Source organism: Excalfactoria chinensis, chromosome 3 (genome assembly GCF_039878825.1).
Source record: "Excalfactoria chinensis isolate bCotChi1 chromosome 3, bCotChi1.hap2, whole genome shotgun sequence".
Lineage (NCBI taxonomy): Eukaryota > Metazoa > Chordata > Aves > Galliformes > Phasianidae > Excalfactoria > Excalfactoria chinensis.
In genome coordinates, this window is record NC_092827.1 from 59241968 (window position 1) to 59256079 (window position 14112).

General features: G+C 38.9%; 1 protein-coding gene across 2 annotated transcripts in view; it reads right to left on the reverse strand.

Annotated features, from left to right (window-relative positions):
* Positions 1 to 14112, reverse strand: part of MTHFD1L (methylenetetrahydrofolate dehydrogenase (NADP+ dependent) 1 like) — a 136077-nt gene that overhangs the window by 60140 nt on the left and 61825 nt on the right. For both annotated transcript variants that reach the window (XM_072332897.1, XM_072332899.1), the window contains one exon: positions 1353 to 1492. In XM_072332897.1, coding sequence (XP_072188998.1) covers positions 1353 to 1492 — 140 coding nt within the window. The remainder of the gene's footprint in view (positions 1 to 1352; positions 1493 to 14112) is intronic.

Genomic DNA, 14112 nt, shown 5'->3' on the forward strand with positions numbered 1-14112 from the left:
GAATGTAGTTGAATCCTGTTCTACATTCTTAATGATGCAATGCAAAGACAATAGATAGCAACTTCCAACAGGTGGCTAAAGAAATAACTAACATGGACAATCTGAAGAAGAACATCTCCTCTGGCTGTGCTGTAACTATTGACAATAGCAAGAAATTGCGTGTAAGTAACTTACTTTGTTGAGAAGCAAAAGGGTATACAGAGTATGACTGGAGCCAAATAAGATTGGACTTGGTCACACTTGTCCCAGGCAATGGCCTTGGTCCATTTCACAGTTAAGCTCTAGCATTTGTCACTCTCAGTGCATCTATGATGTATTATGTAACTAACTGAAAGTTTTATACCTCTAAAGACACAGTTCAAAACCAAAGATCACTAAATAGACATTCTAGTAATGTATTAGCTAGACTGAGTGATAAAGCACAGGAAATGTTCCTCCATGTATAATATACAGACAAATTATTTTAATATTTATTTTAAAAGAAACGAGTGGTCTAAAATGATAGAAAGTTACACAATTATGTCAGCTTTAAAGACTGAAAAAGGAAAAGCTCTGCTCTATGAGAGGATTTACTATAAGAACAACCATGCAGTCCAAAGTTTTGTGGCTGTGACGGTAGTTCTAGCATTTTTACACAGTAAGATTGTTTTCCTTGCAGTATCACTCTCTTCCATGCTGCTGAGAAGAGTATTTTTAGGAGTTTAGTGTCTGTCTGTTTGATTAGCAGAGTGCAGTTTAATTATATGACCTAGGAGTAATTCTAGGATCAGTAATCTATACAAGTGTTGCCTTAGCTTAAAGAGGAAAAATTGATACGCTGCTGCCTTTGGTACCCCGGGGAAAACACTTGCACACTTCCTTCAGTTTCTTCAGCATCCTCTGAACAGACTAAAGTGACAGAATGAGTTTCTGTGATTGCAGTGAAAGAAATCTCTAAACTTTCATTAACAACATTCCCTACTTCTGTTCATGTACTGAAGCCTGAACTATCTTTTTGCTCTTCCTTAGCTGCCAACCTTCCATCTTGTGACTACTTCACTTAGAAACACTATTTCAATATGTGTGGAAAAGGCAAAATACATATTTTTTAGCTTTTTTTCCCCTCCACACAACCAAACTTCCCTCTCTTAAAAGATGTAGTACTTTTTCAGAACTTTCATTTCTCCTCTTTTATTTATGCCTTTCCATTCTTGCACTGCCTTTGGAGGCAACAACTATGTGATGAGCTAAACTGGGGACTATATGTAATTAGCACTCTGCAAACTATCTCTATTATTTCTTAAATGAAGATATTTCACATATTTCAAGCTTTACCAATGATTTTGTCTTCAAAGAAAGGTGCCAAAACTTACACTTGGCCCACCTCCATGCATCTTCAAAGCCCTCACTGTAGCAACAAGTACAACCACACTGGGAACCAAGCCAGAGGCTCTGCATTTGATGTTGAAGAATTTCTCCATCCCAATGTCAGCACCGAAGCCAGCTTCAGTTACTGTTAAACATTAAAAACAAAACAAAACCACACATAAAACATGCATTTGGTTAAACACTGGGGGATACTTCTACGTTACCATACAGTGCTTTTAAATATACACCAATATTCATTTTTGGATAAACTTTCAAATAGAGGTCTATTTACATTACTGAGCCTGATTAAAAAGCTATTCCCAGCTCAGAAATAAATTCTCTTATTCTTGATACGTACAATATGCCATCAAAAGTAGTCACATGGCAGGGAGGGGGGAGCCAGTGGGGAAATACAAGCAATCCAATTTAGTTTAAATCAAAGTCTTTAGCAGACATCTAGCTCACCAAAATGGCTCTGTATAATTAAATTTATTCAAAATGTTTGAAAATGCATATATTTGACTTCCTTACATTATTTCTTCTCCTTTGATTTCACTGAAAATATGCTTCCACCACAACGAATGAATCTAAACTCCACTGGATTTACTGAACTTTTGGTCATCTCTCTCTTTTGTGGGATGGATGCTTAATTACAAACACAAACCAGCATCTACAGCCATGTCTCAGTCTTAGAGATATTATTAAAAAGTGAATTATCTAAGAGAACTTTGCATTAATGAGCTGCCAGACATTAATTTAGTGTGACACGGGAAAAAATCTGTGCAGAATTAGGATATGCCAAGCAAAGTATTTTTAGTAGAAACAGAGATAAAATAGAAGATAATCTGTATTAAATGACAATCTCCTCAGAGCCAATTTGCTCCAGTTTGTCCAATATCAATTACTTCAACTGCCTCTTTTGAGATCCCCAAAAGTTGTTCTTATTAGGCAAACATAAGCATACAGTAATTCAGAAATTCAAGGAATTAGATTTACTATTGGCTGAAAAATTTCCACTGTAACTATTTTCCAGTAGGACACTCTGAAGATATGGGATCAAATCATGCTTCTGGAAGGTGTGAAGGGGCTTTCAAACAGACAGGCCTGGGTGGTAAAGTAGTGTGTTCCAGAGGCTACTGAACCTGACTCCAAGCAGGGCCAGTAACATGTCCTCATAAACCCAAAACCCAATCAGCACACAAAACTCAGTGAACTCCTTGTCAGCCTCTCTCGCTTGCCAGCAGCTTGGACTCCCAAGTTTCAAAAGGAATCACAAGCAAATGACTGATCACTTTAGGGCTGGAAGCCTTCAGCAGGGCCATGGAGAATGCTTCTAAAGAAGCAGTGCTGCTGTGGAAGAAGGTCTCTTTGTTGGCAGGTGATGGGCTTTTCAAAGCCCAAGCCTTAGTGCATTTGTCCTCACACCACTGGCCCCTTCCAGCCCTTTGCTTGGCACAAGGGCCTGCAAAGCTCTGCTCTGTGGAAGGAAACTGCAGGGGGAGGAAACAACGACAGCAGGCATGGGGGGAGCAGAAATCTCTTGAGACAGTAGCACATCAATTATGTCCCCCAACATCACTGTAATAAGCGTATTATCTTTTTTTCTGAAGAGCCCTGAAAAAAAGAATAGACACATCGAACACAGAAGCAACAACAACAAAAGGAGTTACACAAACACAATGATTCACAGAAACAAAGCTAATGTCAGGACAAGTCGTATTTAAAGCAGAGCCAGTGATCACATGTCTACTTTCCAGTAACCTCCATTCTTCTCCTCTATTCTTTTACACTGCACAAAGTGATTAATGAGAGCTCTGTCAGGAATATATAAGCACAATCCATCTTTAATGTAAACAACAGATAAACTACCAAGTACTTGAGAGGGTGGGAAAATAATTTGTCTCTTACAGATGTTGCCAGCATATACATGCAGCAGCCTCCTAACATTTCCAAGCAAAGCGTCCAGGGACTTAATCCCTTCCATGACAAGCGTTTCCAATGCCAATTTTCCTTAGACTTGGGATTCCCCTCTCCCTACCTTTCAGAGAGCAAAAAGCAGGGATAACCAGAAAAGCACAAGTTTGATAATATGTACGTCATCTAAAGGGAAGTTTATGATGCAGCTCCTACTGCATGTCTGAACAGAGTTGGTTTTTTGTTGTTGCTTTTAATTATTTTATAACTGCCTTTAAGAATGATAGTCTCTTCTGTGTACTTCTCAAAGTACATCAGTCAACTAAGAGCAGAGTTATCTCACCAACTGCAGTGGTAGAATTCTGGGTTTGGAGCCTCCATGTCACACCATGCAAAACACCCCAGCCACCCAGCATTAGCATCCCACTGCCCTGTCCCCTGAGGTCCCCCTAAAGCTTTGCTGTTCAGACTGCTGTCCTGCAGGGTGTTTGTAACAAACATGGGGATGCTGAGCGGTAAATGATTCACCTTCAGCAAGCTCAGAAGAAAAACACATGTATTTGCTGGTCAGTGCTTCCTTGAGACAGCAATTCCAATGCAGCACAGCCAATGAAGGTCAGGGATGTTACAGTCCCAGGTCTTGACTTCTGCTGCAAATCTCCCCTTGCACTAAGCCTGGACAACAATCTAGACAGTACTAAAATATTAGTTTCTGGGCATAATTTTCAGCCTTTATAGCTCTCTAGACTGTCTCACTACATGGTCACATAGAATGCATAAGCATCATAATGAACATTAGAATGACAAAAATTAAAATCACGTGTATTGGAAATGGACTACCATTAAGTTACTTTACATCATGGCCCATAGGTGATAGTCTAGCAATTAATACACACACCTACACATCCTCAGAAATAAATTCAATCAGAAATAAAGTCAACAAAATGTTCCAGTAAGTTCAAGTAATTTCTTCTGGTAGGAGACACACATGAAGGCGACCAGAAGCTGAGCTCATTCTCACATGTTAGAGTAACTCGTGAGATCTTGATTCAAGGTAACTGTATGCAAAACACAACACACAACTGCTACAGAGCTTTCTACAGAACACTTAAACCACATCTGTTTGACCCAGTTCAACTACCAATATAACCAACAGACCACATCTTTCATTCACAAGAACATGAAACATCCAAACTATGCATGAAAGGGGAAATAAAGGCTCATAAAGGTGGAACTGGGCAAAAGAGATGATGAAGTCTGTTGGGCAGCACAAAGTTACAGCAAGGATTTCCTCTCTGTACAATTGATACAGTTGGCTGAGGTCTCTAATTCCACTTTAGGATTCAGGCAAATGAACAAATCACTCCAATAGTTTTGTTTCTTGTTTGTAATTACCATAACCTCTTGATGGAATTACTGCCATGCTGAGCACATCTGGGAATATTTTATCACCTATGCATGACAATAGCTTAAATAGCATCATGGCTTAAGCAGCTAATTAGATTTCACAGTCATGCCTAATAAAATATGTATTTTTTTCTCCACAAAAAAAAAAAAAAAAAAAACAACATATATTGTGCTATATCTACACAAAGCAGTTCTATATTAGTCTCGCTTTTACACGCTGCTTAAAACCCTTAGAGAAAGTGAATTTGGAATTTTTATTTTTCCCTTTTTCAAAGTTATTTCACTGACAATTAAATTTCATGTAAACTGTAACTAATCTCTAGTGAAAGTAGCTTCTCCCTGATCAGTAATTTCTATCAACAAATCAGTGTCAAAACAAAACATTTGTACTGTAAAGGGCGAAGTCAGATGCATATACATGAGGTGAAGCTTTAGGACAAGAACTGTGAGCCTGAATTCCTGAACAATGTAAAAGGAAATGGAAACTCTGAGCTGCTCGCTGCCATTTACTCCCCACATGTAAACATATCTGTTCTGGTGCAGCTGTCTGCTGGTAAACTCAGGAAAAGAAGAGTTCAAAGTCACAGAAGCACATGAACTGTGAACCTGGAGCTCGAGGCATGATCACTGAACTGTACTGATACGTTCTTGTTTAAGTGAAAAATACCAAGGTGCACAACTGCCAAAATAAACTAGGATGATCTGTGACATCTAACAGGATATCATATCTTTGTTAGTATAGCTAGGGATGTCTGTTCATTTTGACTGGCAATTTTTCTGATGTGAACTGGAGTTATTATGACTGATTCTGGAATGGAAGAGATATTTTTCTCTTTCTTATACCCTGCCCCTGGTTTTCCTGTGGATTTTTCTTCTGATGCATTCTCAGATGTCATACAATGCTGACACTTTTTCCTACCACCACTGAACACAAAGTCCAATGCAGCAGAAAACTGCGTGTGCCTATATTAACACTGAGCATTTTCCAGGAAGAAAACAGCTTCAATTGGCTCTGACAGTTATATGTTGTAGTTTTGCCCACTGTCTCAGCAAGACCTGGGAGAAAACAGAGTAGATCTTAGACTGAGCCTATAGGTTCAAGTCTAAGCTTTGGCATCTCATGTGAAAAGCATCACGATCTGATAGCTCCATGCAGGAAGCCCTGAGCAAAATGAGTTTTGATCTCTGAAAGCAGATGAAATGACAGTGAAGTTGTGTTCAATATTAGATTACCATTCATTCAAGACTCTGCGCGGATGTCTCTGCAATGGCATATGGACTCCACCTCCCTACATTGTGGTGATAACAGTTTGACTTGTGCTGCCTTCCTCCAAAATACACTTTTCCCAATGGGCTGGAGTGCTCTGTCACTTCTTCCTGAGAGCAAACACCACACAGGGTGCTTGGCTCCAGGAATACTCTTTAGCTAATTGTTCATTCCTTTGGGACCCCCTAACATGCTATTTTGAGCTTCTACTCAGAAACATTTCTTTTTCCAAAAATGTTGAATCTTAACATTTAAATGCAGAACAGTATTAAATGAGAAGCTAAAAGCTATAGCACAATCTCACACGGTTACTCATTTTAAGTACCATTTGCTGTTAACTGAGTATTTTCCAAGAGCATCCCATGATTAGACAAATGAATACGCATAATAAGTTGTGCAGATTATTCCCAGGCTACAGACAGAAAACCAGCAGAAAGTTCACTTTATTTTCTGCAAGCCAGATTGCCAAAGGCAATCCCTAAATCTTGATTCTCTCACAATTAAGGATACAACTCCTATCTGTGGGTTTTGCAGGCCTGCTTATACACGTATGCTGCATGTGCTGGATTTGAAATTCAGGGGGCAAAAAATCAAAACTGGAAAACCCAGGAACCGAGAGGAGTGGCACTATGTGATATAAAGTATGATCTGCACATCTTCCCAGCTCTGCATGCCTCCTCCCTCTCTTGAAAATACACAGAAGTGCAACGGCAATGACTCCTACCTACACCACACCAATTTAGGGCATGGTCTGACACTGTGGCTGAACAGAATGCGTGCTCTGTCTTGCTGAAAAGGGGCATTTCTGCTCCCTCTCAACTCTTCTGCCCTCCTCCCCTCCCCGCTCTCTGGACTTCTCACAGGTTGTTGGCACGCAGCTAATGGGAAGATAAACTGTTGGAATTTGCTAACCAGAAAACAAACAAACAGAAAAACACATAGCAGTTTCTTTCCCCACTGGGTTGGAGTTGAATCAGCTCATGTGAGACCAGACAAGTGTCTGAATATGCTCAAATAAGCAGCAGAAGCCAGAGAAGGAAGGGAGGGAAAGCCCCACTTCACCAGTGCCAAACTGTTAATTTGTTGCTCGCCACCTTGTCAAACCACGCTCTAATATTTTGAGCATAAAATTTGATGTCTTCTCACAGCTCCCTAGTAACGAGCTCATTATTTGGATTTATTACTGAAGATTAAAAAGAAGATGAAGATGTCTCATAACCACAAACAATTCATTCTAATATAAATATAGAGAGCTGCATGTGGCTTCATGTTTCTCTGAGTCCCTCTGCTAAGTCTGGTGGGTTTCACACCCACTTTTTCTTAACTCCTGCGTCCTATAGTCATGCAAAGACCCATTTTTCATAGGTTGTATCGGCTCCTACATAGGTGCTATTCAATTCATACTGAATATATTTACCAAATTTAAACAATTCCCCCTTTTCTAATCTCCTTCATTTTTCTCAGTCATGAACGTGACAGTGTGATCCAGACAAATTCAAACAAAAGAACTGTGATTTTCAGGTTGCGGCCTTTCACCATTCATAACACGTTTCTCATGAGGTAACAGAGTATCCCTTTGCTCATAAGACAGATGACCATGTTTCTAAAATGGAACACAATTAATGACACAGGAATAATGTAATTACATTATCTCATCCTTAAGAGATCATCATGGCCTTTTGGCAGAGAATTATTAGTCTTTTGGTAATTACAAAATTAAAACCTCACCACTTCTTTTTTTCTTTAATTTGGAGTTGCACGGAAGGAATAATTAACAGCAGCACTGATGGATCTTCATTTAAGACCATTCTTTAACAATTCCCAAGCTGCAAGAAGTGCATTAACTTTATCACCTTCAGTACTACCCAAAGTTTTATCACAGCTGGACTGCTTCCCTGCGTATTCTACCACAAGACTTCCATCTACTCTCACTTTTAAAAGACGCATTTGGTTGAAACTCCAGCCCCAAATATCTCTCATCCTCTGCTCTCTGTTGAAGATTTTGGCTCCTCCTGCTCCCGCAGGAAGAGCTACAGAAAACACACTTGGAACATGACCCGCATTACAAGCATTAGGAAAACTTCAAGAGGCAGGCAGAGAGCCTGAAGATCTCCCTGGAAGCATTCTACCCATTTCAAAGGGCCATGGATTAACACCTGTCCTAGCACTAACATCGCGCTGATTCATAAAGCAGGACAGAGGGCAAGAAAAAGAGCTTATTCTCCAGATAGCACAACACTTCAGCATATGGCTTGGAAGATGATGCATGTTTCTGTTGCTGTTTAGAAAACAATCAGGCTATGAGTGATGATCAAGGCAAAGGCTGAATACACACAGTTTTGCAGCTACTCAAGGAATCCTCCAAAGCCTGTTGCAATTTGGAGACAAAATTCACTTACCTAACCACTGCCACACTTCCAAGTGCCTTCTAGGTGTGGCAGGGTCAGGCAATTACCACACCTGCCAACATATGCTCCTCCTCATCCTGGTGCTAAACTAAACATGCCTGCACAGGGATACTGGGGAGTGGTATCTGCAGCGGATGCCACACAACAAAGAACATAGCCAGATCAGAATGATCAATGCTGCTGTCAGTAGGTGCAATCACCCGAGGCATGCTAGGCACCAAATCATCAATCATTTCAGTGTAAACCTACCTTACAACACATGCAACTATTTGCCCTGGGCTACTTTGTTATAGCTCCTCCAGTCCCCTAGATTACTAAAGCTTGCATTTTCCTCACTCTGCTTTTCAAAGATCCCAGGAGTGACTATTTTCTATAATGACTGTGTCAGTGACTTGAGTGTTATCTTTTCAGCACACACATGCAGTGAATCCTCCTCCTAGGAGGAGCAGCTAGTTCAGTGTTTTGTTTTGTTTTATTCCACTTAACCTCTGCTAGAACACAAAGGTTCTTCCCCTCGTGACAGGCCTGGGATGGGATGCCTTCAACACTGTTCTTGCCAAAACTACTGGGACATGGTTCAGAAATTCATGAAGAGGGGCATCCTCCAGCAGTTTGTCTTGGTGAAAAGATCACCCAGTGAAACATCCAATACAAGGGCTTTAAGTTACTACAGAAAGCCATATGGAGAGCTTAGCAGAAGAGCTATTTTCTGGTAGAAATTCTATCAAGTGTGTAATACGTGCTTCAAACACACACACAATTTAAGGTATCGGAATGAATTTCCAAAGAGATAAAAGTACCATATACTTTCAGTACTATTTAGGAGATGGGAAAAAAAATGTCTGGCAGTGAGAAGATGCAACACAAGCCAGAAAGGAGCAGATGAGAGTAAAGTGCCAGTGATGTAAGCCCACTGTGCTGCAAAAGTTTTGTGAAATATTCACGTTCATAATAAATGCAGCAGAAGCAATTCTAGAACCAGTGGAAGCTTTTCAGAAGTAAGCCTTCCTACATCTTTTGCTGGTAAGAATTAGCTTGGTTTTAATTTCCAAAGTTTTTAAAATAGATTGTACAAGAACAGCATTTGAATCTCTCCTTCGAGTCTAAGATAGATGGATTGTGTCATACATTAATAATCATTTGTTTTTCCTAGAATTTCTGTATGAAGGAAATGGACTCAGCTGGTTAAAATTGCCATGGAAAGTAATTGCGCCTGTTGAACCATATGTGTGTGTATGCATGTAATCTATCTTATAGAAGGAGTCACAGACTGAGGAGAGTGACAGTACTAAGGTCACACACCAACAAATCCCAAGTGGATAAGAATTTTCCCATATAGATTTCCCAATAGAAAACAACAACAAAACAACAACAAAAGACTCAAACCAAACCATAATTCTACTAGTTTACAAGTCAAATCCTTTCAGTTGCTCACAGCTAAGCCATTCGTTTAATGTCTAATATTAATTTCCCTACTTAACCACAATTCATGTAATCAAGGCAACAAAATTCCCACTGCAACCTACCCATTATCATTTTTGAAATATTTGTACATTACCCATAGATCCTCCTTTGGTGAACATTATAATTTATTAATATACATATTTTTTTCAGTTCCTCTTCTTAATTGCCCATCATCTTGTCATCCCAGCTGCTCTTTTATACTCAGCCCTCCCCTGTATTTTTGTGCTTTTTCACTGCTTGTGCAAGCAAAGGGCCCCCAGTCCTACACTGAATTTCTAATTGGCTGCAGAAAAAGCTGAACTTGCAACCCTTGATTTATGAAGCTGTTATTCAGCCTCTTGGGAGCTCTGCTTGAGATGTAGTAGATAGATGCAGCATCCTCACGCATGTAAAGCATCTGCTCCATCCCTTACGCTTCACTCTCACTTAGAGGTTGCAGTCAGAGCTGGAGATACATTTCAAGCATGGGTCTTATTATTGCAGGAAGCAAAGTTGAGAAGTTTGAGTTTGTCAGCTTCAATAAAGCTGACAAGACAGAAAATAAGTATAAAGAGACTTACAAGAAGACCTAGCATATAAAGATAGGCTGCCCAAAGTTTAAGAATAGCTGTAACCCACATTTTCTCTTCCTGCATTTGAATCCAATCTATTCTCTCTATCAAATCAAGTTAGTTACATAGCATTTACATAAAACTGAAAAACTAAAATATCCATAATGACAAGGTCAGAGCAGCAAACTGATATACCATCTAGGATATTTTATACAGTCAGAGAACAGATGCCGAATGCTTTCAAATACTGTCAATATCTGACCTTCAAAAGCACTTTGGCTATTTACCAAATCAACACTCTCCCCATTAACAAATCATACTAGCCATATATAGCCTAATATTATATGCAACCTAATTAAATATTTAAAAATTGTTTAAAAATAAATTTCCCTAGAAGTGAATGTGTGATATTTTTAATGCTCTTTCTTTTAGGGCATAAGATCAGATGTGTGAGCAAGACGGGTTTCTGTTTTCAAAGGAAAACACTGTTTCCAATTAAAATTATTTAGAAATTCTCAGCATAGAATAACACATATAGTTTGTTGTTTGAATACTAAAAATAAGAATTTGAAGGCAGCATAGTTTCTGAGAAATCACCGTATTTATCTTCTATATTGCCTCTCATCATAGACTACTTCATAAAAACCGTGAGGCAAAACAAAACACCTGCAAATAAAAGTTAATGCGCATTTTTCTTCCAGGATCATCTGAAGGGATATCTGATTCCTTTCCCCAGACCATAACGTTATTTCATTTGGGCTGGTACAAAGGGTAGCACAGAACTAGAAAATAAAAAAACATTTCTGAATTCTGCTCCAAAAGTTCTTTCTGAAACGCATATTAACTGAACGCTTTGTGTGCACACGCATATGGAAAAAAAGGAAAGCAATACTGTTAAATAGAAACAGGCAGTAGGTTATATTGAAACGCTGCCAACTATAGCTGCCATAATCAAAAATGGAAATATGCATTTATATTCTTATCAAGTTTCACATTTGCATTGATTTTTCTGGAGCCTTGAAGGTTAAGTTCACAAAATATACACACAAATAAACATCCCCCCCTTCATATTTGTACATTGTTAATGATTTAATTATAAAAGCTCTCAGAAAACAAACCCTCCTGCCTGCAGGTTCATAAGGACTTGGAAAATAAATCAGAAAATAAAAAGAAAGAGGGTTAAACTGACATGATGGAAACATCTGAGCAAACCTGATTTCTATTCTAGTAGTCCATAAAAAGAACAATAGATTTCAGTATCAAAAAGTCATTAAAACAAACAAACAAAAATCTAATAAACAGCTTTAATTTTCAAAAGGTATTAAAAATAAACCATCCACTAAAATTAAAATTCAGTCTTTGAAATGGGACTTGAACTCTGTGTGTATATTATGCCCTGCTGACCCTTGCTAGAGGGTATAAGCCAGTATGAAATACTCATAAATGGAGAGAGAGAATGATGGATTTTCTGCCAAATAACCCTAAGCAAAAATAATTCTGTTAGCTAGGGAGCCTGCCTTTATTTCCTTTGTTAAGTGATGAATTAAGAGAATTTCTTTGCACATATGATGTTTTACTGTTTGCATTTTTTAACCTCTGGCACTTTTCTTCTTATAAATAAAAGCAATACAACCAGCAGGTAACAGAAGATCAAAGAGCCACTTATTTGCTTCTTAGAAGTTGAGAGTTTTCAAGTGAGATTGCCAGCTTAAGAAGGGAAGGGGAGACAACAGCGCAGAAGTTGCAAAGTCATCAGTTTCTCCTCAGTAGAACAGTATTTCATTTACTAGGAACTGAGTTTTCCATCTACTTTCTGAATGAGTAACAGTTCTTTCCTATCTATTTTCACCTTGAGAGAACAGTTCTGGGACAAATAACAATGGATAGACCACAGCAGTTATACAATCCATGTTTTTAATTTATGAATGTGATTGGTGGAGAAAAGTGTAAAGCATACACACCATTAAAATACCATGTCATCTTCTCAGTAAACTCCTGATGCACGGTTATGTTGAGTTAGCTGCCATAGCTCTGCAAAAGCCCTATCACCTGAAAAGTTCCTATTATCGTAGTGCTTGGAATCTTCCACTTATCATCTTCCCATAAGCAACAGTGAGACAGTTCTGTCCCCCATGCCACGAAAGTTTATAAACTAAAACCAAAAAGAATGGGATTATATATGCAGGCACAGATGCTGAGATTACATACCTAGAGCCACAAAGCTTTAGGTCCAGGATGGAACTGCCAATAGGCATGTAACATGACATGCACAACCTGTACCTTGGCCACAAGATCAGTCACTGCCAGAGCTCACTGAGCATGTGCCGGAGGTGACATGCCATGCACTGGGCAGTTCTCTCCTTGTCTGTTACTGAGCAAGAAAGATAACTCAAGGTCCAAGGTCAGGTGTTCCTACATATCTTCTAGAAGTAAAGATCACTTCATTTGCAGATTGTGGTACCACTATGCCTTGTGCAACTTAGATGAGGACCTTTCGAGCCTTGTAGCTCTGCTAACATGGCATTACGTTCCTTCCCAAAACCCACTGTGCTAACACAGCTGTTTGGGTAGCTGCACTCTGAATGGGGCCAGAGAAAACACTGTAAAGTTCTGAATGCCCCTTATCTGGTATGTAGCACACACAAGTATCAGAGCAGGTCAGTAACACCCACTCTGATAATGATGTCAAGCACCTAAAATCAGGAAACATTAGCCTTGCTTTAACACACTTAAACTAAAAGACATATTCCTTCAAGCAGAAAAACACTTGAATGTAGTGGCACAATATTTTGTTTCTTGTGAAAGTAGGGACTGAAGAAAAGTCAGAGATGGAATAACACAATAACTGGATGGAATCATAAAAATTGAAGGGCCACAGCATAGATTCTCTTTCTAGTGACAGCAACAAAAATGTTAAAAGTCAATCTCTGAACTGAAGGTTTAAATGTAATATATCACATGTTGTACTTGTGCCAAAAGACTCTTAACAAAAGTATTTGGGCTTTATTTCCTTTTTTGGAAGAAGACTACTCGTAAGAAAAAAGATTGAAGTATTTTATGATGTTCAAAATCCTACCGAAGATTATTCACTTAGCGTATTAAACACATACTATTTTTGTAAAGTGGCTTGTAAACTTCTTATATAAAGTCTACTCCAGGAGTACATAAAATGGATACCTTTTGAAATACAACTTTGTATGTATTGGGCAGATAGTTAAAGCAGCTAGCACCATCAGTTTACTCTAACAAGAGCGCTAGTGCAATAAAGAGTCAATTATTTAGCTTTTAAAAATTTACTGCTTCTACCTAACTTTATACCATTAAGATGCATGACCATTACCACCATTGGTAACAGTGGGCTAACTAAACAGCACCAACCATTTGCAATAACCCTCCTTGCCTTCTTGTCACATTGTATTGGTAAAGACATCATCAGACCCAACCTTGCCTAACACAGCACCATCTGCAACACAGGGTGGAACAGGATACACTCTTTAGGAGTAGAAAAGAAAGCAACTCCAAACATACAGTCTAAGCCTGACAAACAAAGTTCAGAAGGAGTTTGGTTTAGGATTCAAAAAACATGTTTGCACTTCACTTTTGTTCTGATTTACAGCTCCTCCCCTTAGCTAAAACACCTTCATTTATTAAAAGACAGACAGGGCAATCTGCCGAGTTGTTTACTGTAATAATTCCTGACACACTGACACGTGACACAGGGAAGCTTACTTCTCTTCCTATTTTCTCCTTTAAA